The sequence below is a fragment of the Dipodomys ordii genome, unplaced genomic scaffold (assembly GCF_000151885.1).
Source record: "Dipodomys ordii isolate 6190 unplaced genomic scaffold, Dord_2.0 Scaffold106, whole genome shotgun sequence".
Lineage (NCBI taxonomy): Eukaryota > Metazoa > Chordata > Mammalia > Rodentia > Heteromyidae > Dipodomys > Dipodomys ordii.
Window position 1 is genome coordinate 7,353,386 of NW_012267322.1, and position 27,276 is coordinate 7,380,661.

Sequence of the window (27,276 nt, forward strand, 5' to 3'; positions counted from 1 at the left end):
GAAATGATCTCTGATTATTGTTATCAAGACACAAAACATTTAATCATGACCATTTGTCATGAGTGACAAAAACCTAAATCATATTAGGTTATGCAAAAATAAAAGGGAGATACTGGAACCTATAGTACTCAAAGTGTAGTGATGGCTATAGCTTCAAGCATGGTGATATCCAGGTTATATCCAGCTCCTATGTCTCTGGGCCTTGATTCTGTGTTCTGTCACTCAGCAGTTCTCTCTGGGCTACTACAGTGTGAGAAGCCATTGTTTTGAGCTCCACTCTTGACCTTGCCACCTCCAGGTGTCAGAACTGGGCCAACCCATGCAACAGAATTCCCCTGGGTTTCACCTCTAACCCCAATCCTGAAGCCTCCTTTCCTTGCCCAATCCTCTAGACTTCAGAAAGATGCAATAGCATACAGTATCTTCTCAAGCTGTATGTGCAGTCTCAGGAACCTCTGAGGCCTGAATGCAGAAGACCAGGTAGAGAGAAGCAGCCCTGCCTTTCAACATTTGCCCACAAGTCACAAGCAGGCCTCACATGCTGCTCTACCAGTTATCAACTGTGTGACCCCTCTCAGCCTCACCTTCCTCATCTGTAAAGAAGATATGATCATTTTTGTCATTTTTATTCCCTAGTATTGCTTTGGAAATTAGATGACATGTAACAGGTATAGCATATAAAACATTTAGCACAGAGTAACGCCTCAGCAAATGTCTGCTTTTGTACCGGAAATGGAGGAAATTATATTTGGAGGACTTTGACTTTAGAACGCGAGTGTTATTCCTAGTAGCTTCCTCTGGTTATACCCTCACTATATACAGCTTACAACCTGCAAATGAGGAAAACAATACCTGAGAGGTTGAGTCACATACACAGCTCATAAGTGACAGAACCACCATTGACCCTGGCCTGGACATTGCCTAAACCTCAACCACTGCTCTTTTTGCCTCTCTAGAATCATGATGGAAAAAACATATCTGCTGAGGGAGACTGGGGAAAGGAAGAGAGAAATGAAACAAATGCCATGGGAGGTCTTATGTCTTATACTATAAAGTGCATTGTCTTTGCTTTGTGGGACTACCAATGGTATTTTTCCTTGTATTGAGTATTTCTTACTTTGTAATGTGATGCAAGGATATAAAATTCTACCTTGAGACAGCAGACTGAATTTGAAGCTAATATAATCAGTCTGAGCAAGTTATAGAACTAATAATCATGATTTGGAGAAGCCCCCCTCCACTCCCATGCATCATTGTTACAAATCTTAAATAATGTGTAGAATGTCAAAGCTTGTTTCTTTTGGGTCACTCTATATACCAGCTGACACCTACCAGGGGATATTCTGCCTAGACCAGGGCATAGATGGAAGTATGATAGAAATGGACCATGAACTTGGAAACCTGGGTTCTGATCCTGACTCAGGGATTTCTTCTCTGCTGAAAGACATTGAGAAAATTACTGAATCCCTTAGCCTATTAACTTTTCTGCCAAATAGGCATTGGAAAAAAAATACCCCCACCCTTCCTACCTCGACTAATAGGTACAGAAAATGGTAGTCCTGACCCCAAGTAGAAGGTAATCCCACAAGCAACCTAGAGTTGAGAGAGCATTCTCAGAAGGGTAGCAGGACCCCAGTGTCCAAAACAAAGTTCTGGGAATTTCCCTGACTTCTCAGGCAGCATATCACACTATCTTCACCGCTGAGGAAAATCTGCTTCTGGCGTCCTGAGGACAGTTGCTTTGCTTTCATTACTATTGTTTTTGCTTTGGAGTTCACATCATGTGTCTTGCCTTACCACACATACTTCTAAGTCACATACTAATTCTTTTTCACATATGAGTCTTTCTGTTATATGCTTCCCTGCTATCCTTTGTGCTGTTCTTCTCTAAGTCTTAAAAATGACATGAACATTATACATGATCAGCCTCTCTTCTTTCTTTTTGTTTTTGTTTTGTTTTGTTCTTTGTTCAGTTGTGGGGCTTGAACTCAGGGCTTGGGCACTGTCCATGACTCTTTCACTCAAGGCTAGTGTTCTACCACTTTGAACCATGGTACAACTTCTAGTTTTCTGGTGGTTAATTAGAGATAAGAGTCTCATGGACATTCCTGGGTTAGCTTCAAACTGTGATCATCAGATTTCAGCCTCTTAAGTAGCTAAGATTACAGACATGAGCCACTGGCTCCTGGCTTTTTCCTTTCTTTATCTCCAGTTGACAGTTTTTTTACTGGCATGCCTTCAGGTTCACCCATTTTATGTGTGATGGGCTGATAATCCCATCCAATGAATTTTCTACTTCAGCTCTTATATTCTTGTCTTTTGAAATCTTCCATTTCTCTCTTATTTACATTAATAGCTTCTTTTCATTTTTTAGAAAATGTGTAAAATATTTGTACATCCTTTTTTGTTAATTCTGTCATCTCTGTCACTTCTATTAATTAGTTTTCTCCTAGTTATTGTATACACTTTCCTGCTCCTATGCATATCCAGGGATCTTTTTATTGGAAGATGGTATTATGAATATCATATCATTGACTGGCTGGATTTCATTCTCCTCTGGACGTTGCTTGTGAGCCAGCTTGGCTGTTCCCCACCAGCCTTGCTTTTGTAGTGTTGTCAGAGTTGGCTTCAGGAAGCTTTTCGGGCTACTTCAGTTCAGCACTGCTCCTGTTGAATCTCTGCTGGAGGCCCCAGAATCCCCTGTGGGCACTCTAGCTGAGGAGAACTTGCACATCTCCCAGCCTTGGTGGAATCCTGGAAAGAAGTAGTCTGAAAACCCACTGGAGCTCCTTTCTTTATGGGTAGGTTGTTATACCCAATTTGTGGGGGTCTACCCTGTCCAGTCAAAACCCATAGGTGTCCCATGAAGATGCTTAGAGCTCTTTCTCTCCAGTTTTTTTCTCTATTCCAGCAACCTCAGCCCTCTGAGCACTTAACTCTGTTTCTGCGGCTCAGTGCACAGTGCTGCTTTGCTGGGGCTTCTCTCTGCCTGCACTGTGGTCTAGTCAGCACCAAAATGGTCACCTCCTCCCAGGACCATAGCTCTGTACTGACTATTATCCAGCGTCTGGAAAAGTTTGTTTCCTGTACTCTATCCAGATTTCTGGCCTTATGTAGTGGGAGCTAGTAATTCCCTGTGAGACCTCTCCGGTGTAATGTGCTATGAGTTGGACTGGCTATGGACTCCTTCAAGAGACTTCTGTAAAAAGAGACCTAGGGCTAATCAAACGTCAACAAAAAGTCTTTAGGGTCATTTGGAGCTATTCTTAGAGAAACTCAGAGTAAAGACCCATGAGCCAAGCATCAAGTCCAATTTTGCAACTGGTTTATTAATGCCCATCAACTGATAACTGGATAAATAAAAAGTGACATATTTGAACAAAATATTATCAGTGATAAAAAGGAGCAAGCCACTAAAACATGCCACAACATGGACAGATCTTGAAAACAATATGTTAAGTTAAAGAAACAGTCAGAAACACATATATGATAGGACAAATAAATAGGAACAATGTAGATTGGTAGTTCCTTAGGGCTAGAGTGCAGGGTTAGGTGATTGCTCATAGGTACAGAATTCCATTTTGGGGGAAGAGGGACAACTCTGTTCTAAAATAAGATTGTAATGACTTTTTAATGCACTAAGAACAGCCAGTTGACTGGTTTAAGTGGGTGGATTGTATGGTATATTAATTGTATTGATGAAACTGTGTTTTAAAAAGATTACTGGTGGTGTTCTCCTGCACTAAGGATAATGAAGGAGTGAATGAGACTGTGGTGAGCCACACAGGGGCTCAGCCAGTACATTGATATGTACACATTATGTGTGACATTGAAACTTGTTTTGAATAGTATGACCAAAGAACAGTTCACACAATTTATTGAAGGACAAATAGTGTCTTAAAACTCATTAAAACTCTTTTAAAAAACTAGTTATAGGATACACCTAAAACTCTTAAAACATTTATCTTTCTCCTTTACTTAATTATAACAGTATTCTTACAATGTTTGGACATTATTTCCCCTTTCTAATTTCAGTAAGCATTAAGTGGCCACCATGGACATGGCCTCTGATATGCGATGTCTCCTCTGTGGGCTTTGTGTAACTCTTGCGATCCAGCTGAACAATGGGCTCGGTGGTGAATCTCAGCTGAGGACAGAAAAGTAGGGAAAGACCTTCTGCTGATGGCTGATTTTTCAATTGTTGATGACTGTGGTTACTCATTTAAAGTGAGTTGTCCTACCTTTATTAAAGCACGGTGAGCAGGCAGGGGATGTGGCTTTATAATAAAGCCCTTGCCTCACATGCACAAGGACCTGGGTTCAATCCTCAGCACTAAAAAGAAAAGGCACTAAAAGTTGTCGGTCAAAAAGAAGTGTAAGCTGGGCATTAGTGGCTTATATAATGTAATCCTAACTAGTCGGGAGGCTGAGATCTGAGGATCACAGTTAGAAGCCAGCCAGCAGAAAAGTCTGTGAGACTCTTATCTCCAATATACTATTCAGAAAACATCAGAAATGGCACTGCAGCTCAAGTGGTAGAGTGCTAGCCTTGAGCACAAAGAGGCTCTCAGGGATAGCACTCAGGCCCTGAGTTCAAGTCCTAGGACGAGGGGTGGGGAGGGAGGAAGAAATATATTACTCATTTGCAAATTTCTTACCAGAATGTTCAGCAATATGCCACTGAGGTTATGTGCCTCAGTTTATATACTGAGCATTGCTTAAAATACCAAGGACCAAAATGTACTGATCATTTTCATTTTTTTGCCCATCCTATCCTAAGTGCTTTCAAGTTAACCAGCCCCTCATCTCTTTCACTTTGTATAAAGAATCTGAAAAAAGTACACTTGATTTTCTTCCAACATTTTGCTTTTCAGATGACTTTTCCAGTAATTCGAGTACTTTTTTACCTTTAGCTTTTACGGCATACTGAAGCACCCCAGTAATCATCAGTCCTACAGAACCTAGCTAAACTAGGAGGTGGCCCGGGCTTCCCATGCCTGGGACTCTTGTGTAGAATGAAAACAAGTCACTCATCATGTGTGGTATGTGTGGTTTTTCTCCAGGATCATCCATGAAGATGGCTTCTCTGGAGAAGACGTGAAGCAGTACAAGCCTGTTGTCTACAGCAACACCATCCAGTCTCTGGCAGCCATTGTCCGGGCTATGGACACTTTGGGCGTGGAATATGGTGACAAGGAGAGAAAGGTAGGATTGGAGATGTCCTAAATTGAGGCTTTGGCAACATAATATAAGTACTTGCTCTTGGGCAATTAACCTGGACAGAAAAAATATTTATTAAACAAAATCCACCTTGCTGCCACCATCTCCCTTCATATAGCTTGCCTTGTTGATGTGTGAGGGAAACCATTTTTGAATTGGCTCCCCCTTTGTCCTTTATACCAAGGAACTTGCTTTTTGCCTCCTCCCTGGTAAGTGTGAGGCCCTCCTTCCGGCAGGAAGTCAATGTCCTAGAACCAGGGAGCTTTTCATTTGGGTTTCCAGACATTTGATAAGTGGTTAATACAACAAGGGTATAAAAGCCTCTTATTTTCAGCGTTCACATTCACTGTAGGGCTGAAGACTAGTGAAGCGGTGGGGACCAGAGGGAGAAAAGAAAACAGTCTCTGAGAGTTCTATCCAGAGGAACACTTTGGCCCCTGTTGCATGAAATAGAGAATCTAATAGTTACAGACCTAAAGGCTGGGAACGGGAGCAGCTGGAGGCCTCCGAGTACTGGTCCTTCTTTGGAACCTTAATGATTTGAATGTGTATGATCCTGATTGTGTTAAAAATGTATCCTCCTCACAGGTGAAAGCCATCCTAGCCTTGTTAGATTTAATCAATTATCTGTAACAAATAGCGTTAGATGTAAAATCTGAGATTTTATATGCAAAATCCTAATTCCGGGGAGCAGAGTTGTCCTAGTTTAGGCATTGGCTCCTCCGGTTCTTGGGAAATTGGGTGACTGACAGTGTGTCCACACACAGCTTAGTGTGGGGGAGTTGTGCTACTCCCTGGAAGCAGGTCAGGAATCTGGTGGTATGGTAGAAAAACTTCTCCGCTAGCAGATCAGCTTTGGTTTTGGTCATAGAACCAGAGCATGTGAAAAGAGGAAAGGGACACAAGGTTGACGGGAGAGAGGGATGGGATACCAATGATTGTTCTTTCATCTTGTTTCCATTAAGCACACACTGTAATCTTCCATGTGCCAGTACTTGGGCTTGGGTGGGGATACAGGAGTAGGTACAGCAGGAATGGTGCCTGGGAAAACCAGACTCTCCAATGGTGGGAATGAGCCCAGGCAAGCTCAGGGCCTTACCCATCTCACACTGATAGCAACTGTGCTTGCTACCAGCCGCTGTGCTGAGCCCTTTACTTACTGAGCACCAAGCCCAGAATGTGCTCTCCCAGTACTTAGAGAAAAAGGAAAATCCCAGGAATTTCATCCCTAATTTAGCAAGTGGGTGTCGATTGTGCAGTACTGTATTTGTGTGTGTGTGTGTGTGTGTGTGTGTGTGTGTGTGTATGTGTGTGTGTGTGTTTGAAGCCCTGTGCACACACAGAGCATGTATATTGAGGCCTTTGAGAAGCTGGTCATCATGTGCCTATAGGGCTCACAGACTGTATGGGCAAAGCCTTTCCATGGGTGGTCAAGGAAAGCTGAGGGGGAGAGGCAGGAACAACCCTTTTGAAGTCTTAGTGCAGTCTGACAGGTGCAGGTGTTAATGAAGAAACATGCTCCGTCAAACCAGCCCCCCAAACAGACAGGGGCCGATAATGATTGGCAGAGGAGATGAGGGGGAGGAGTGTGGTGCCAGATGGGATCAGAGTGTAAGATGTGGGTAAGAAGGAGGAAAAGAAATGAGGAAGGCCACATTTGATGAGCCCCAGATGGTATGTCCAAGAGTTTGAGTTTCACCCTGCTGACAGTATGGAGCCATTGATAGATTTTGAGCTTGAAGAAATGAGATGAAAGTAAGAATTTATTCCATTCTTGGGTGGCATGGGCAGAACATACCATCTGGGGTGAGGCCAAAGGTGAGACGAGAGGTCCAAAAGCTGCACAGTAGACAATGTGTGAGGAGTATGGGCCTAGATTGGAGGTCAGCGAGGAAAGACAACAGAGGAAAGTGTGCTGATAAATTAATGAGGCTGGTGATTCATGGCTAGTAGGCAAAAGGATAAGGACCAAGAAACCGAGGCACTAGCATTATCAGCCTGGAGGAATGCACAGTGAAGAAGCCTCGGGCAGTGAATCTGCCTTCAATCCTAGGACTCTGGACCTTCTCTACCTCAGCCCTGTCTTGCCTTCTCTCCTCCTTGTCCCATCATCCCCTACCTTCAGCTTCCTCCTTCTTCACTAACTAAAAGGGACCACCTCTCTGCCTCTCCTTCTATTTCTCCCTTACTCTTGGTGTCTCTTGGCTCCCGTTTTTGTCCTTGGGCCTCACTCTTTTGCCCTCACTCCTTCTCTCCTTGGGGCTCCCTCCCAGGTCATCATTACAAAAATTATCTTAATCCTTCCAGCCCAGGTTTCTACTCCCTCCATGGTGAGCTTAACCTGGGCCTGCTCCTGCTTCATGAGAGTAGAGGGGCTGTTCTGGGGACTGGCCTGAGTTCAGACATTGAGAAACAGGTCACTGAATAATTACAGGGTTAGAAGATTCAGTGTGGTCAATGGGAAGAGGAGAAAGGAAACTCTTCCAATGATACCATGTGAATAAATTCAAGGACACATACAGACACATACAATTAGATATAAAGCATGTGTATCTTTACATATCTAAAATACCTTATCACCTAACACATATGTTAGTAATAATAATACTAACTAGTGTTGGGGCTCAGAAAAAAAATAACTCAACTATGGTATCTCCACATGCTAAATACATTGAATTGAAGGACATTGGAAGAGCCTCAGAAACAAAGTCTCCTGATTTTCTTCTACTCTCCTGGTCTTCTATCCTTCATTCCCTGGTGATCATAGAAACCAGAATACTACTTCCCTAAAGCAGATTATATAAAAGAGAAATGTAACCCTTAAGTTGTATTTCAGTGTAATTGCTAGCCATAAAGAAATTCTATCTTTTCTAATAGTGAGTAGATAACAAGACTTCCATTTCAGAAGGGAAAAAAAAATATCTAAAGAGATAGGCCCCACTGGCTTTCCTCCTCAGTTTATTTTTGTCCAGTCACATTTCTGCATAGCTGTTCATTCTTCTTTGTATCTAGGCATAAAGATAGACATTTTCTATAGAACTCTGGTTCTGCATTTCAGAAGGCTTCTTCATTATCCAAAACTTTAAATAAATAAACCTACTGTGAGCTGGGCGCTGGTGCCTCACGCTTGTAATCCTATCTACCCAGGAGGCTGAGGTAAAAGGATTACGGTTCAAAGCCAGCCTGCCCAGAAAAATTTGTGAAACTCTTATCTCCAATAAACCATCAGAAAACTGGAAGTGGTGTTGTAGCTCAAGTGATAGAGCACTAGCCTTGAGCTGAATAGCTCAGGGACAGCGCCCAGGCCCAGAGTTCAAGCCCCATGACCGACCAATAAAAATAAATAAATTCATAAATAAATCTACTGTGTTCTCTCCTGTTAATCTTTTTTTCCCCTATGGAAGTGTTGGCTTCAACCTTTAAAGATGGATAAGGAGAAATATCAGAACTTTCTGCCCTCCAGAAGAAGCAAAGTAATGACTTCAACTTACATGCAGCTTTATTCAGATGAAAAAACTATGGCTTTCTTTCTCTTATCCCTTCTAAAAAAAATAAATAAATCTACATACCTAGTCTTCAAACTTAATTATAAAATCCTTGAAAATAGGTTGTACATCTAACATAATGCCTGACATCAAAAGTACTAGGAAATGGGTTCAAATCCCAGCTCTGCTGCCAGCAGCTGTGTGGCCCTGAGTAAATTATTTGACCACTCCAAGCCTTATATTTTTGCCTGAAAAAAAAATGATTGTAACACTAATACCATCCATATACAACCTTTCTATTAATAAATCAGACAGTCCATGTGACATGCATAGGACAATTCTAAGTCTTACTGTTGTTCCTTTCATTATTTAACTATTATTTTAACTATTATTATTGATTTATTATCCATTCAGCAGTCTAGTAAGAATAGTATTATCTACATTTTTCCAATTAGAGATAGAGATACAAGCACTGAATTGGCTGCCCAAGGCCATTGGCCTAAGCAAAACCAGGAATCAGTGCTGGCTAGAATCACTACCCTAGTGCTCTTCCGCTCACCAGGGGCTCTGTTAAAACCGTCCTCCCCTCCACCCAGAGATAAGTACAGACATTTGGGGAGCAGATTCAAATTTCACAACTAGTTTCCAGAATGTCATTGGATCTCCTCTGGTGAAAGAAATCTTTTTTCTTTTTCTTTTGTTGTTGTTGGTGGTGGTGGTCATGGGGCTTTAACTCTGGGCTTGGGCACTGTCCCTCAGCTCTTCAGCTCAAGGCAAGCACTCTACTGCTTGAGCCACAGCACCACTTCTGGTTTTCTGGTGGTTTATTGGAGATAGGAGTCTCACGGACTTTCCTGCCTGGGCTGGCTTTGAACCGAGATCCTCAGATATCAGCCACCTGAGTAGCTAGGATTACAAGCGCGAGCCACCGGTGCCCAGCTGTGAAAGAAATCTTGACATTTAAGTAGCACAGAAAAACTCTGAACACTGTCTTTTCCGAATCATGGTAATGTTTTTGGTACTATCTCCACAGCCCAGTGCAGATCCCCTCGCAGTCTGCATAAATTCTAAAGAGGACAAGAACAAGGATGCTATCTTGGCCCAGCTCTGTCTGAGTTCCCTGGAGCCTGGAGATAGTTCAGGGAGGGTTGTCAGACCAAATGGGGATGGGAAGGAGACCAATGAAGTCCTCTACACCCATAGCCCAAACCTGAGACCAAGAAGAGGCATAAACAACCTGTAACAGACGGGGCACTGAGGCTTTCCACACATGGAAGTCCATGACCTAACTCTGCCTTAACCTTTTTGCCTACCCAGATTCAAACCCATCTCATTGTGGGGCTCCATTCTGTACATGGCTCATCTGGCCCAAACAAAAGAGCCTTATACAAGGGAAGGATCAGAATGTGAGACCCAGGATCAGAATGTGAGGTTCCCTGGTCACTGTTAACTCTGTTCCATCAGCAGGCTGTTTCCACTCACACAGTCAGCCAACTTAAAGCCTCATGATTGTTGTTTTGTTTGTTTGTTTGTTTCATTCTGTCTGTCAATCAGTTTTTCCACAAAACTTATTGAGCACCTCCTTCCTGGAGACCAGTGGGTAGGTGGAAGGAATGGACACAAAGGTTCAAGGGACTCCCAATTGTGGGCAGACATACACCTCAGATGAGAAGGTGAGCACCTGATTTCTGAGGCTTCTGCCAGCTCAACAGTCCAGCTTCCAGGACTGGGCTCTGTGGCTAGGTCACGCCCAGGCTCCTGGTTTAGGGGAAGCATCTGTTGTTTAGGTCCTGATGACCTGCCTGTTGTACCCTTGCCTGAGGTGATAGCACCAATAGTTCTGATCTTCCTCAAAAAGAAAGAACCAACTCCAAGGTACAGAAGTTTTTGAGATGGGAAGATGAGACCAAAATCTCAGATTTGGGAGATGTCTCTCAGCATCTCTCCTTAGAGTTTTAAGAATTTGGGGTCTCTTCATCTGAAATTGCCTGCTCCCTCCTCTGAACATGTGTCATACTCAGGCTACACACCTGCTTCCCCCAGCACTATCCTGTGAGTCTGAGAGAGCAGGACAGTCCTGTTCATCTTCGAGTCCCTACATCATTCTGCTTCATGCCTAGCCAGGGTCACCATCATCATGCTGGCCACTGGTGAGTCCAAGAGTGATCCCACTCATCCAGCAGCTGTGTGCCCCTTCCGGTTCAAGTGCCGGGCCAGGTACCAGAAGTATGCCTGAGAACAGGACAGAAAGTCCTTACCCTGAAACAGACACATCCATGGAGAGAGGAATGACAGGAGGTACAAAATATATTCCTCTTTATGCCTTCTTGAACCTCTCACCAATCAGGGTGGCCTCCTGTGTCCATTGATCCACTTTTCCACCCCTGTATTTATGCTGTTGAAGGAGGGCAGAAGACAGGATTATGTATGTTCATGAAAATGCAGCACAGTGGAACACTGTGGGGCTTAGACTGTGGGGCATGGCTGCCCCTGTGAAGTCCAAATCTTTTACTTCCTGATGGGAAACAACAGGACAAGGTTTGTATGCCTTGCCATCCTCAGGCAGTTGGATGATGATGATATGAAGATGTCGACTGCAACGATAATGATGATGGCAATAATAGTGACCTACCTCTTGGAGGTATCTGTGGATAAAATGATTCAGTAGGTGTAAGCTCTTAGAATAGGGTTCAAGCACATAATATATACTAAGAGAAATCAGTATTAGCTTCATGTCCCTCAAAGCAAAGGGACACCTATCCTGATTTTAAAAGGCTAATTAGGATGTAATGCTAAGGCACATTGTAGAAGAGAGCAATGTGATCTAAGCAGTGTGCAGAAGACTGAGAGCAAATGGTGGGGAAATGGTGTTTTGCTTGGGTTCAGCCCTTTTGTCTGTTACATCCTAGACAAGTGATTCCATCTTCATGTGAAAAAGTCAGTAATGGATTAAATTATGATGATGGCCATTGTTTACTCAGTAGGATCTGGCACTTGTAGAACTACTTCCAAAGCCATGCAACATGCCTGTAAGGCAGGACCCCTGCAGGAAGGACGCCGTGCTGGCATTCTGCATCCTTGTGGTTCCAAGGTAGCAAGCATCACATCCTCACGGAGGAATCCAGAGATAGAAAGAAATGGGGTGACCCTAAACTTCTCACTCCACATGGAGATGTGGCTTCTTTGGCCACTCTAGGAGAACACACAGACAAGAGAGAGGGGTTTGGGAGTAAAACTAGTCTTCACCTGCCTCATTCCCTGTAGACTGACAGAAATTTAGCAATGTGGAGCCAGTGAGCCCTGTCAAAAGGACCAATTCTTTTATTTTATTCTATTGTAAAGATGCTGTACAGGGGCTGGGAAGGTGGCTCAGTGGTAGAACGCTTGCCTTGCATGCCTGAGGCCCTGGGTTCGATTCCTCAGCACCACATAAGGAAAAAGCCGGAAGTGGCGCTGTGGCTCAAGTGGTAGAGCACTAGCCTTGAGCTGAAGAGCTGAGGGACAGTGCCTCGGCCCAGAGTTCAGGCCCCATGACTGGACCCAAAAAAAAAAAAAAAAGATGCTGTACAGAGGGGTTGGTTACAGTTACATGAGTAAGGCAATGAGTACATTTCTTGTCGAGCATTTTTACCCCTTCCCTTATTGTTCTCCCACTATCCCTTCCCTCCTCTACTTCCCTCATCTTTGCCCAACCCACCTGAAGTTGTGAAGTTCATTTCCAATATACTGTCATGTGGGTATCATTGTTGAATGGGTCATCCTGTGTCCTTGTTTCAGCGTTTTGTTATTTCCCTTCCCCTCCCCAAATTAGAAAATGTATATACAAAATGCAGGGTACCAAAATCAAGTACAGTGACAACAACGGATATACCATAGGGGGAAGAACATACAAAGGAAACAAAAAAACACATAGTACATTAAAAACAACACAACAAAGAATGAACCCCAAGATATGGACACAAGAGGACAAATGCTTAAGTGGATGGCAGAAGTGAGTTCTGCATTCTCCTCTATTCATATCTTCATTCCCGCACATAGGCTTGAAACCTAGAGTATTGTCTCAGAGGCATCAGAGACAAGGAAACAGCCTAGCAGCAGGTGAATCCTGGTAGTACAACGCTCATGTCAAGAGTGGCTGGGCAAGAGTGTCTCCAGATGAGGCTGAGGCAAGAAAAAGTCAAATGCTGCCCATTTGACACCCTCTCCTCACACCCCTCTGTCACTGTGGAGGCCCCAGCCAGCCCTGGCCTCTGCCTGGCCTTGCCTGCCTTCACTGCCAAGCCACAGAGTAGAGTGGGGTGTTCACAGCTGGGCCACCATCAATTTCTACATGTTCATTGCCAGCAGAAAGGGATATGGAATTGTAACAAGAAGGAAAAGTAAAAGGAATCATTAATGAAAAGTTCCCCAAACAATAAATGAAAACCACAGGCAGTGATGCCTTGTACTTGTTCTCTTGTCTCCTCCTTCTCTCCCTCTATTCCTCCCCCTCTCTCTCTACTCCTCCCTTTCTCTCTCTTTCTCTCTTCTCTATTTCTCTCAGTGTTTCTAGCTTTTACTCTTCCCCCCTCTCCCAAAGCCCTAATTACTCTACAGTGATTGTAGAAAAAAATATTTACAACTATGCAGATAAACCAGAGAGAGGCCCATTCACAGCCCTTCCCTGAATGTCTGACATCCCTTCCCACCCCCATGGCTACCTGGCTGTCCCACAGGAAGACCTGGCCTTGTCTCGAGACACAGAACATTGTAGGCATATTCTTTGGGCTCACAATTGTTTTAAGGTATCAAATTAGTTGCCACAGAGACCTCACTGCCTTAGAAGACATAGAGAGCAGCTGAGAAATGCCTGCCTGGCCAGTGCCGTGTTTTGGAGTCCCTGAAAGATAGGGAAATGAAATCCCCCGAAACAAAATCACAAAATTGTGACATATTTTAAATGTATGCTTAGCATTTTGAATCCACTGAAATGGAATGGTATATAAGTATTGTTCCCTAAAAAGTAATTCTAGGATTTACAAAAATATTATTTCACAATGTGGTGCTGGCCATCAGGTCCTGTAAAGGGACACTGGTTAAATGAAAGCTTGTGATGACATGGTTGCCTTTCACTCTAGATGATATTATTTAGTCTAGACTCCACATTGAACCTAGAGCTCCCTTCCTGACCTCTAGGGAGGAGCCTAGAGGACCAGCACAGTAGATTTTAACTTGCCCAGGGTTCCAGGGACTGAGGAAGTTTGAGGTTTGATGAGACAGCAGCACTATCAGGGTGAGGCTCTGAGTCACAGGCTGGTAGGAATGGCCAAAGTGATCACAGCTCAGAGGCAGAGGCCCCCTGGTGCTGAAAGAGGATTACTGTACCTCCCATGCAGAGTGGGAGTATGCGCATCATCTTTTTAGTACTATCGTGAAATTCCTGTGGTAATTACTTTTAAGAGAAAGGATAATTTTGACTCACAGGTTTGGAGGTTCTAATCTAAGGTTTATTTGGTAGTCTCATAGCTCTGGGCTTCTGATGAATGTGTCAGGCTAATAATTGGGGGTAATACCAGAGCAAACCCATTTATATCAGGAACCAAGGAGCAAAAAAGGAAGAGGAAGGACTGGAGCCCCACTGTCCCCTTCAAGGGTATATCCTTGACATAAGGACTTCCACAAGGCTCCACCTCCTAACAGCGCTGTCTTGGGGATAGAGCCTTTAGCATATGGACCTTGAGGTCCATGGCACTGTGACTTCCATAGGAAGACAGATACAGTGTCCAGCCATCACACACAGCTGTCCACACATTCACCTGTACTTGTTTTACACAGCTCCCCCTTCCCCTTTATCTGACAGGAAGCCAGCAGCAATCTGACACTCCCAGACTCCTCTGGGTAGGTTCTGACACTCTTGGTTGCAAGCAATAGAAGAGACAACCAAACAACCAAACTGGCACAAGAGGTTTTTCTTTGTTTTGTTTTGTTTTTAATGTACTATGTGAAGTTATTTTTTTTATTTTCATTTTTTCCCTTTGGTTTATCAACTGTTGCCATTGCATTTGATTTTGGTACCCTGTGTGTTGTATATACATTTATCTGATTTGGGAAAGGGAAGGGGAACAACAAAACGGTGAGACAAAGGACAAAGGATAACTCAGTACAACAGTGATACTCACAAGACAATATGTTGGAAATTAACTTTTCAACTTGGGAGGGAGTTGCAGGTAGAAAAAGTCAGAGAAAAACAAAGGAGAGGGTAACAATCAATGTTCAACAAGGAATATACTCATTACCTTACGTATGTAACTGAAACCCTCTGTACATCACCTTTACAATGAAATTAAATTTAAAAAATAAATCAAAAGGGCTGGGAAGGTGGCTCAGTGGTAGAGCGCTTGCCTTGCATGCATGAGGCCCTGGGTTCGATTCCTCAGCACCACATAAGCAGAAAAAAAAAAGCTGGAAGTGGCGCTGTCGCTCAAGTGGTAGAGCGCTAGCCTTGAGCTGAAGAGCTGAGGGACAGCGCCCAGGCCTAGAGTTCAGGCTCCACCACCAGACCCAAAAAAATAAATCAATCAATCAAAAGCAGTCAACTGGGGGTGGAGATGTAACTTAGGACTAACTTGTACAAGGCTTTGGTTTAAATGGCAGCACTGAAAACACAAAAGAATTATAACAAAAATAAATGAAAGTCTGGTGTCCTGCATCTTGTATATATACTTCTCTAATTTGGGGAGGGGAAGGGAAAAAGCAAAATGCTTAAATAAGGATACAGGCTGACCCATTGTAACAATGAGATATACAAGATATTATGTTGAAAACAAACTTTACAACTTCAGCGGGGTAGGGGGAGTAGTTGGGGAGGTGGGAAGGAAGGGATGGTAAGGGAAGAGGCAACAATGCTCAATAGGAAATGTACTCATTACCTTATTCATGTAACTGTAATCCCTCTGTACAGTATTTTTACAATAAAAAATGTATTGAAAAAAAAATAAAAGTCAACTGGCCCAATGAGTAAGAACTCCAAAGGTACAGCTGTAGGTGAGGTTTGATCCACCAGTTCAGGTAATGTTCCTGAGTTTGCACCATCTCTCTAAACTATCTTACTGTATAGTCCTTACCTCAAACTCCACAGGATCTGCCCCCCACCCCATGCAGGATACTGGATAGAACTTAAGTCATCATTCTTAACCTGATGTACACCTTGGGACATCCCAGAGCACCAGGTGTACCTGTGTGGCATCTTCCCTGGGTACCACCCAAGTCCTAGGAGCCTTTTTCCTTGTTGGCTCAAATCAGACCATAGGACAACTCCAGAATTAATTACTGTGACCAGGAAGATGCAGTGCTTTCATTGATTGGGTGATGGATGGGTTCCTGAAACAAGAGTGAATATCTCATAGGAAAACCAGGAAGTCAGGAAAAAGGAAACCAAATTGGAAGAAATAGATGCTGAACAGGCCACCATAATACATACTCTTAACTTCTCCTGGACTTTGGCCCTGCCAGATGTACTGCCCTGGGGCAGAAGGGGCTCACATGGTATTATTGGAAGGCCAGCCAATGATTAAGTCATCAAGATTCAGCAGGGCTGCCCTAGACTTTAGGGACTGCTGGCAACATTGAAGAGCAGGGCAGCTGGTGACGGTTTCCAAGCAAGGTGAGAGGAGTTCCAGACCTCCCAGGCTGACCACTAAAGACCCTGAGGGCTGAATGTAAGCCCACCAGGTACCACCAAGGTAGAATCCTTGTTCTGTGAAGGGAGATTGGCTCTCAGTAGTCTTTGGAGATGGAGCCTAAGTGTGATATGCTGGGTCAGGGGAGAGAAAATCCTGGGCCTTGGACAGTAAGTCTGAAGTAAATAACCTGATGCAGCCAGGTATACTGGAGAGATTTCCAAGTCCCCTGCCCACTAGGTCAGCCTCCATAAACTGCTGCTTGCCACTGGCTCTTGGTCCACTTTTGGCCCATACCATGTAGAATCTGTACTCCTTGGCCTGACATAAAAGGTGTCCAACCCAGTCCCCTCCTGTAAACCACAACCTCCTATATCGTTTCCTCCCTGCTAGCTAAAAGGGTTAGCTGGAACAGCCTGAGAGAGCAAATAGACGTTGAATATGAGAGAACAAAATAAAGCACCCCCCCCTCCCCGCCTTCCTGGCACAGTGGCTGTTCTAAGTGAGAAGGGTATTTCTACCTTATTTAAATGGCTGCTACTTGGAGGACTTTTGATAGATTTCCATAACAAATGATAACAAATATACCAGTATTTTTCCATTTTAGAGATTAAGAAATTGAGGTACAGAGTAGTTAAGGGACCTAGCTAAAGTCACAAAGCTAAACTATGGGAACTGGCTTTTACTCTAAGGCCTAACTCCAGAGCTTGTATGCTTTGTACCACTACACATGTCAAGCATGTACTTTGTGTTTCTACATGAACAGATGCATAATCCATGACCTTCTCACCAGGCTTCTTGCTGCAGAGTGGAATGCTTGGCTAGGGTCCCAGGAGGGAGGTGTCTGGGAGTCAAGGACGTCGTCATCAGATTTGTAGACTAAAAACAGTGACTGAGCTCCTAGTAGGTGCTCTGGCCTGCTGGACTGTGCCCAAAGAGCCAACACAGGCTCTTGGGTAGCTTGGGGAGCTACCCTTCCTTTCCTTGGCCAGTAGTCACCAGGGGAGCCAGCTGGTCTCAGTACCAGGCAGGGAACAGCACTGCTACGGGAAGTACAGAGGGAAGGAGAAAGGAAGGAAGAAGTGGCAGGGCCCCTACAGAGATGGAAGAGCTGGACTAAATTCAGCAGTGAGCTATTTCAGGACTGTGCCCTGGGGATCTCAGGCCAGAGATATTGGGGGAGGCAAGTTTGGCTGTGCAAATGATCCTAATCCTCATCTCCTTGAGAAGCCATTGGCTGCTTAGGCTGAATTGGGAGGCGGGAAGGGAAGCTGGGCCTGCTAGCACTTGTGCTGGATGATGTGAGCTGGCTTTCTGGGCCAAAACTGGACAGAAGAGCTTGTTGAATTTCAAGAGTGGTATTCACCATTATCTAATCATTATAAAATCATAATGATATCTTTATAAGGGAGATGAGATTACAGATCTCTGGATGTACAATCTGGAGGGGATTCCCCTGAGGATTGCTCAGTGCAGGGAAACTAAAGACTAGGGCTCAGCTGTATTAGTTGTGGTTATGTTAAGTTCCCAACAGATACCTGCAGATTTTAGCTTTGTAAGAGGCAGTGTGCCCCAAGGGTTCACAATTCAGCAGGACAATATGGCACAGGAATTCCATGTTGGGCAGACTCTGGGTAGATCCAGAGTGAGGCCAGTTCGCTCTGTCTTGATCAGCCCCTGTCTTGATTTCCAGATCTCTGCAGTAGCCCCCTGCCTCCCCTCCTTGTCACACTTACTATCCCTCATCTATTCTCACAGTGCAACCTCTCTAGAAGCAAGCTATGACTTGGCTTAAAAACTGCAGTGGCTTCCAGCTGAGCTAGGAACAAAGCCAAATTCCTACCATGCCCAGCTCTTCCCACATGGCTGGCCCTGCCTCTTTCTTCTGCCTCATCTCTAGCCACTGTCACCCTCAGTCAAGTAGGCTCTAGTGACACTAGATTTCATTCAGTCTAGTTAGGATTCCTTACCTCAGAGCATTTGCACACACTGTTCCCTGTCTGAAGTATTCTCCTTTCCTATCTTTCCTTTCATTTGATTCATTAATACTAACCTCCCCCGCTTTTTGTCAGACCTGTCCTTAGCTCAGACCAGGCCAGGCCTACTGTCAGGACACTCAGAGATGGACTACTGAAGGTTGTGTACCTGCTGACCAGTTAAGCTCCAGATGAGCAACACACCTGCTCTTCCTTCTTCACCATGCTGTCAGTGCACAGCATGGGGGCACAGTCCGTATTTCTGTGAATATGAATAAATGAGTGAGCAAAAAAGCTAGTCCTGGGCTGGGAAGGTGGCTCAGTGGTAGAGCACTTGCCTTGCATGCTCGAGGCCCTGAGTTCGATTCCTCAGCACCACATAAGAAAAAAGCCGGAAGTAGTGCTGTGGCTCAAGTGGTAGAGTGCTAGCTCTGAGCTGAAGAGCTGAGAGACAGCAGGCCCAGAGTTCAGGCCCCACGACCGAACCCCCCCCCCAAAAAAAAAGCCAGTCCTGTCAGGAGACAAGACACTTTCAGCTGGAGGAAATGGCGAGTGGCATTCACAGAGTGATAGGTGGTTCTCCTAAAAATGACAATGCAGCTGCCATTTTAGAAACCTCTCCTCTGTGGCAGGCACTGGGCTTAAGTCCCTTGCTCTCACTGGGCTCTCCAGTGGGTAACCCTTTCCACTGAGGCAGCACTACCTCCAGTGTTTCCCAGGAGTTGTTGTGTAGTCTTGTCTGTCACTCTTGTTTTCCATGTCCTTCTCTCCTTGTCTCTTTTAGGGTTTCTCTCCCACATCTTCCCTCCTAGTCATCAGGTCCCTGGACCTGTGACTCTGCCAGAATCCTAGAGCCAGAATTCCTCCAACTCAAGTGCCCTGGCATGATGAAGTGGAATTTTTTTTCTCATCAAGCCAGCATGGAAACAGGGACTGCATTTGCTCATGGGGACCACAGCACACATTCCTTGTGGGGAATAAAAACTATATTCCTGATTTCCAGTAATCCTGTCAGCCTGCCTCCCTGTACCATAACCCCAGACCCAAAGGCATCATTACCCAACCTTTGCTAGCTGCTTCCCTTGCAGCCACTTTTCACTCCATGGCCCTGATGGGACAAGTCAGCCTTTAGCTAAGTATAGGCCCATGGTTTGGGCCAGGCATCTCTCCTGATGTCATCTTCTGCCACCTTTCTGGACTTCATTTTCCCAGACAGCTGTGTGTCCCACACTGTTCAGCTCCCCCCTTGCCCTTTGCTATTCTTATTTTGCCCTTAGGAATGCACCATGTTTTTCGATTGCTCTGTCGGTTCTATTATTATTCTCAACCTACAGATAAGACTGCAGTTCACAGTTCAAGAACACAGCACTACTAAGTGGTAAACTGCATCAAACTCAGCAACTGGGTTGCAGAGAGTGTACTTTTCACCCATGAGGACTAGCATCATCCTTTGTAGCCTTCCCACCAGGGCCAGCATTAGAAACCAGTCTCAGACCAAGCAATGAGGTGTGTACATGGTCAGTAACCAGCACTCACGGAGAAACAGGGAAAGGACCAGCCTCAGCCAGTGTCACAGTGACTCAGACATCAGCTGTGTCCCAGCTGGCCATGGCTCTGGCCCACAGAGCCATGAAGGCCTTGCTGGCCACAGGGCAAATGAGCCCTTAGGCCCATGTCTAGAAACTTCTGAGCAGTGTGGGGAAAGAAGAACAAAGGCCTCACCTCTGCAGGAAGGCTGCTTCTCCCTGGGGAAGAGTGGGGGGAATGGGAACATACACAGACCTTATCTTGGGCTCCCAGCCCTGATGGTGAGAGTATGGTAAGGGACCACTGCTCCTTTAGTGTGGTTTTCCAGCATGTGTTCAGAGGACAGGAGTATAGACAACCTAGGAACCCAAGAAACTCAGCATGGAGTCTCAGCATGGTATCTCTGTCCCGTGACAGTTTGTCTTGACCTAGAGCACGCCAGCCCTGAGCCCAGAAGGCAATGGCAGAACACTGACCCTTCACAGAAAGGCCAGGCCCAACTTTGTCCTGAGCTGTCTGTGAAAGAACAAGTCCTTTACCCTACAGGCACTCATTTTTTTTTCAGCCATTACATCTGAGGAACCAGATCTAAGATCTCCCATCCCCCTACCCACCCCCATTTCAGTTCTATAAATTCTAAAAAGTTCTATAAATTCTCCTGGCAGAACTTAATTGCTAAATTAAGGTGATTGCCAAGTACAAAGCTCTTCCTTTGTATGGAAAAGAGAAAGAAAACCCAGAGTTCCAAAGGCAGGACACGTGTGTGTTAAGTTCAAGATTAACTTTCCCCCAAGGAGGGAGTAGATACCCTGATGACTGCACTCAACTGGAGAGGGAGCCCCTCTTGAGCCCCCAGTGTGTGGCCAGGAACTGTAGCCCCTGACAGAGGCCTGGTTCCTGCCTATGGGAATGCTGGTGTGGACAGTGTAGGGCAGTTTTAAATTTACTCTTTTCCTCAATCACATTTGTCTTTAAAATAAACTGACCCCTCCCCAAAAAAGGAAAAGAATGTAGTGGATTTACTACATGCTTGAAACATAGTAGTATGAGACTCGAAGATGAGTGGAAGACTGGGTCCTTACGGAGAGCTTTAAGGAAGGGATATGGGCTTCTGGGGAGGAGGGAGTGGCTTAGGCTGTATGCACAGCAAGCAGAGGTTTGCCTATGATGACAACAGTTTCCCAGGCAATGTGCCTATGACCAGGTGTCCCATACCCAGGCTCTTCTTTCTGCAGAAGATCCCTCCCCAGTAGGACAGGGATGCCAGATAGAAATGTCATATCAGTATCTACTATTGGCACACTAAGGTAGATGAATATAAATTTCTTTTACAAAATAACAGCATATTCAAGCCATTCTTGTGATCGCAGAGTCTATAGGTTCTCCCTATAACCAGTTTGAGGTACACTAAAGAAGTATACTTGGGGTAAGACATTGTATTTTCCTCTATTGACATGCATAGGCCACCATGCTGTCAAGACGAAGCCCTAAATCAAGGAGGAAAACCCTGCCAAATGGAACCACCAGTGCCTTTGTGTCGAGGGTAACCATGTCTCGGGGGGTGTGGGAGAGAATGAAGGGCCATTAAAGCTGTCAGTTGCAGTCTGATCGGTCCAAGGGCACCAGGGTGGTGGGGGGCAGAGTGTGGATTTCAAGAGCTCTTTGCTTGGCAAGAGTGACCTGGTAGAATGTACAGTGCAGGCTTGGAGTGGGGGTAGGAAGGCCCTTGGGCAGCTGGGTAAGGGCATTGTCACAAACAGTTTGCACATTCTGTTGATTGGCTCACACCCCAAACCCTCAAGCTCATGGACAAGTGTCCCATGGCACCATCAGGATGTGTGGAGCTCAGAGCAGAGGAGATGCTGCTACCAAAATCTCTGCCCTGGTCAGGCCCCCAAGTCATTTCATTAGTCTCTAACCTCCCCCACTGCCTTGGCTGCCCTCCCCAATCTGTGCGCCACACAGAAGCCAGAGGAGTTGGTTAAATTTGTACCCAGCCTCCTGCTGAAAAACAGCCCTCAGCACAGCATCCCCTCCTGTCAGGAGAAAGCATTGCCCATCTTACAGCTCTTCCCAGGCTCTGCCACAGCTTGAGTCTCTGTGTTTTTATCTGATCATCTCTCCACCACCCATCCCTGCCCTTAACGCCAGATCTGCTGCGCTCACATCCTCTGCAATTCTTTCTTGGTTCCTTTCCTCTCAGGACCTGTATGGTGCCAGTTAGAATTAATCTCAGCACATAGCTCGGGGTGGGCAAGAGTCGTCCATGGACAATCATTGCTCACAGTGTGCTCCATTGTCTTGGGCCAGAATGCACACTACACCTTCCAAAACTGAGAAATCCCTCCTTCTGCCCTGGCAGTTCAGTCCAGGAAGCAGCTACCAGTGGTTCTTGCCCTGCCTGTAGGTCTGGCTGCTTCTTGGTACTCTTGTCCTCCAGAACTGAGCATCCCTCTGTAATTGCAGTCAATGTCTCTGCAATCCAGACAGGCCCAATCCTCCCCAATCTGGATCCGAGGAAAGTCAAAACAACAGAGGACTCTGTGTCTGTGTGATCTTTTACCATATGCGGACATTCACCCATCACATAGCTCTATGGGTCGCCCCCAGGAGCGGGAACTCTTCATTTCCTACATACAAGTCCTGGTCTTGGCACAAGCACAAACCCCTTTTGCTTTCATCATCACAGTCCAGTACAAAAATGTGGGCAGGAGATGGGGGCACAGTGTTTCATGCAGCTGAGAGCCAGCTCCTCTCTGTGGGCCGTGGCTTCACCAGCACTCAGTTCAGGGTCTTCTGCCGCACTCCCGACCCAGATGAGCAAACAGGGAAAGGAAGACACAGGGAAGGCTGCAAGGGATGGGAGTTTTGGCAGGCCTGCATTCAGTCTTGAAGTCATACCTAAACTGCAGAGGAGTCTGGGAGCTGCCTGACTATGCCCTTAGGAAGAAAAGGCAAAATGTTTCAGTTGACAGCCCACCTCTGATTCAGTGCTCAGATATTCTAAGTCCCAGCCAGGTGACTGACAGCTATGGAAGCACCCTTTCCAGTGTTGTATGAAGCCCATTTTCTTGGTACCTGTGTCAGCTGCTCACTTCTTATTTAGTGCTGGCTGAATTTCAAAGTCTGAACAGTTAGAGGACTGCCCCTCAGCAACATGACAGTACACAGCTGCAGATCCACCTTGCCAGCAGCTGCTATGGCTGAGCTCCCCCAGCTCTGTAAAGAGGACTGCTCAGCTGGACACTGGTGGCTCATACCTGTAATCCTAGCTACTCAGGAGGCTGAGATCTGAGGATCTTGGTTCAAAGCCAGCCCAGGCAGGAAAGTCCATGAGACTCTTATCTCCAATTAAGCACTCAGAAAACTGGAAGTGGTACTGTGGTTCAAGTGGTAGAGTGCTAGCCTTGAGCTGAAGAGCTGAGGAACAGCATTCAGGCTCAGAGTTCAAACCCTACATCTGACAAAAAAAAAAAGAGGACCACTCTTCTAAACTTCATGTAGAGCTCTGCCCATAGGCAGTGAGCCAGACAGCTCCGGGAACTCCTGTGTGTCAGTATTTCTCTGGAAAGCAGGTATACTTTGGTGAGGTACAAGATTAAATGGCAGCTAGATAAACCTTTTTCTTCCACTTCTGTAGTTGTATATGTGTTGTAATATATATTTGAAAAGAAATCAATGCCTTAAATCCATAATTTCACATAGACTTAAGATGAGGCTCACTGGGCACAATGTGCACCCCTATGGCCCCAGCTACATAGGAGACAGTGGTAAGAGGATCATGGACTGAGGTTAGTCCCAGGCAAAAACACAAGATCCTTTCTGAAAATAACTAAAGCAAAAAGGGATGGGGTATAGCTCAAGTGATAGAGTCTAACAAGTGTAGGGTCCTGCATTCAAACTCCAGTACTGCCCCCCCCCGCAAAAAAAAAAAGGTAGGGAAGAGGCTGATTTCAGGACTCTACAGGTATGTGGAGATAAAAGTGATGTATGAATGACAAACTTGGGGCTATTGCAAGGAATGCAGAGACTCTGGTGCTAGACTGCCTTGCTTGAACTGTGGCTCTCCCAGTGCTTGCGTGTTTGCTAACTGTGAGATGTCTGTATCTATTTTCTTCTCTCGAGCGTATACAATACCATACTGCACACAAAGTATAGGATGGTTGGTAGATCAAGTGCTCTACAGTACCTGGCACAGATTACCTTCCTGGTGCATGTGATATACTAACTTTGGTAGGAAACACTTTGCTGTATCTTTTAACTAAGTTAGAAGTCCCATGGCACTTTGTCAACAAACATAAAAGTCCCTTGCCCAGTTGGTAGCATGGTAGGAGGGAGGCCCACTCTAAGCAGGCCCCATCCCTCTCTGAGCCTCATACTTCCCATGCATGGCAGGGATGTAGGGGACCAGCTTAGTGCTTTTTGTGGAACAATTCTTGCAGAACTTGAGGGCTACTCTTTTTGCTTCAACCCTGGCAGGAAAAAGCCTTCGCTTGGCTTTTTTCCTACCAGAAATGGGCTGGATGATGCAGTCTAGGTGTCTCCAAGCTCTCAGATGCTTCTAAGATTTCTCCCAGATGCTCTGGATTCTTACCTCTCTCTCACTATAACACCAAGTTTACTTTCTGCAAACATGGCCCAACGTTAGACCATCATTTCTTTATCAGGACATACAGTGGTTGACATTTAAGTTGTTTCCATTCTGGAACTGTTATGAGCAACACTGCTAGAACATTCACATACAGTTTTTGTGTGGACCTGTTTTCATATGTCCTAGTACTTATCTAGGAATAGAGTTGCTGGGTCATATGGGATAGTATGTCAACTGTGTAAGAAACCTGCAAGCACCTCCCACGTGGCTGTACTATTTAAAACTCCACAGCAATGTGTAAAGTTCCCATTGCCTTACACTCTGGTCAGCATTTGGATTGCCATTTCATTTTAGTTATTCTAGTATGTACAGTGGCTTTTCACTATGGCTTTCATTTGCACGTCCCTGATGACTTATGCCAGTTAGTTAGCACCTTTTAATATGCCTCTTGGCCATCATGTATCTTCCTTTGTAAAGTGGCTGTTGAATTCTTTTATTCTCACCTTTTATTAGATTGTTTGTCTTATTAATGAATTTTAGGAATTTTTTATACTTCCATATGCAGGTTCATACCAAGTATATGTACTGGGGATATTTTCTTTCAGTCTGTGGCTTGTCTTTTGAGTTAACATTTTAAAATAGATCAATTAATGAATGTTGATGGTGAACCCTCAGGCTTCTCCTTCTCAACCACACTTCCCTCTTAAGTGCTAGAACCCTGTCCTAATTATCCCTCTTTGCCTGTAAGATGTCTTCCTCTGCAGATAAAGAAGGGTCTGGCAGTAGAGGACAACTTATGGATTCCAGGGTCTGTCCTGAAGCAAAATCCCAGCTATATGGCTCACAGGTGGACAATCCTTCACCCCTAATCTCTGAGCCTTGCTCAGTTTGTGGGAGTTGTTTTGGTTTGGTCTTGCGTGAGGTTTTTGGGGGGTAGATGGAGGATGTTGTCTGTTCTGAGGCTTGAACTCAGAGCCTGGGTGGTGTCCTGGAACTTTTTTTGCTCACTGCTAGCACTCTACCACTTGAGCCATAGCTCCACTTCTGGCTTTTTGGTGGTTAATTGGAGGTAAGTATCTCATGGACTTTCCTGCCTGGGACAGCTTTGAACCACGATCCTCAGATCTCAGCCTCTAGAAGCTAGGATTACAGGTGTAAGCCACTAGCACCTGGCCGAGCCTTGTTTGTCTGGGCCAGGAAATGGGAATAATAAGTCATCTACTCCTTGGGCTGTTGGAAAATGAACTGGTGTGATGATTGTGAAGCTTGCCTCGGGTCTACCACCTAACCTAGCACACCAAAGCTGAGTTGTGCCTTTTATCACTCTATTATTTAGACCATCCGTTCCTCAGCCCCAGCCCATGCAAAACCCAATGGATATTGGGTGCACGGTGCAGGCTCGTCTACCGTCCTCTCTATATAGGAAACATCAACTTTCTTGTAGTTAAACAAGCTGACCTTGGACGACTCCTCCCCCTTCTCCATTCTACTTCCTGTTCTAGAGATGCTCTTGAATCAGCCTCTTCCACCCCTGCCCAGGCCACTGTCTGTCAGGCAGCCTTGCCTCTCCCTAATGCTCTGAAATAGCTCCTTACACCAGCATAGTGCCCCTGCCTCTGCTTCCCTCATCTTCCACCCTGTTTGCCACTGCTACCATTGCTAATGGCTGCCTTTCTGAACCTGAATCCAGGAAACACAGGGTTTCTGCGGTGGGTGTTTAGGGGAGACCACTTTGTAAGGGTAAGCCTGGGCTGTCACTGACTGTGCCTCTGGTTATAAATAACAGGCTCTATTCTTAGCCAACTAGCAGTTCCTTCTCCTCCCCTACCTCCCAGAGCTTCCTTCAGGACTTTGGCTGTCCTTACTGGAGACAGGCCATTCCTTGGCCTTTGGCAGTACCCATTCCGTTGATACGTGATCAGAAAATTCAATTATAAAACCAATTACTGATTTCCTGAGCTTTACAAGGGAGACATGAAAGTTTGATTAAGTTTGAATTCCTCTTTGGCTGATTGCCAGCCAAAGCCAAATGGGCTTGTGGGAGATTTTTCTCATTGATTCTTTTTTTTGTTGTTGTTCTATGGCAGAACCCCTTGGATGTGGGGGATGGTACACTGGTTTTGTGTTGTGAGGTTTTTTGTAACCCTCCCTTACTGGGTGAATGGCTCTTCCCGTGTTGTGATGCATGAGATGTAAATCCCCCAAAGACTGGTTGCCAGAGTGACAGGCTCTGGAATTGAGCTCAGCTAAACAAAGTCCTTCAGCTTTGAAGGGAAAAAGCATTTGTTTCCCATACACAGTCTGCATGGCTGACTGCGGGAACAGGGGTACAGAGTGGTTCACTGGTCTCTGAATATCAGCAGTGATGTGGCCGAATTCAGACTGCTTCAAGCCCTACCCACAGGGCACACAGATGCTAAAGCCATGGATCCTGGCTCCTAAGGGCACCTCTGTCCAGGTTGTCACCTCTCCCCAGACCTTGCAACGCTAGCCTTCAACCAGTGACACCCTGCTGGGCCTCAAAGCCAAGGGCAGCCTCTGTTCTCTGGCCAACCACTATCTCTAGCCAAAGCAGCTTGCTACTCAGATGTGTTTTGGGAGATGGAACAAACCTGTGATAGTGAATCCAGAGTTTTAGGCTCCAAACCCAAACTCCGGGGGTCTGATAATGGTGAAGGATAGAGACCAGAGATTTATTAAATGACATAGGCAATCATCACAGAAAGACAGCACTTCACATGTTCAACTGTCTTCAGTGGACAGATCTGAGCTTTAGGTCTAAGTAGACAAAGAATTAGGGCATTGAGCAAAAGTTATAC

The 27,276-nt window shown here is 45.2% G+C and overlaps 1 protein-coding gene across 3 annotated transcripts in view; it reads left to right on the forward strand.

The window, feature by feature from the left end:
* Positions 1-27,276, forward strand: part of Gnao1 (guanine nucleotide binding protein (G protein), alpha activating activity polypeptide O) — a 156,026-nt gene that overhangs the window by 80,265 nt on the left and 48,485 nt on the right. For all 3 annotated transcript variants that reach the window (XM_013027970.1, XM_013027971.1, XM_013027969.1), the window contains exon 3: positions 5,064-5,205. In XM_013027970.1, coding sequence (XP_012883424.1) covers positions 5,064-5,205 — 142 coding nt within the window. The remainder of the gene's footprint in view (positions 1-5,063; positions 5,206-27,276) is intronic.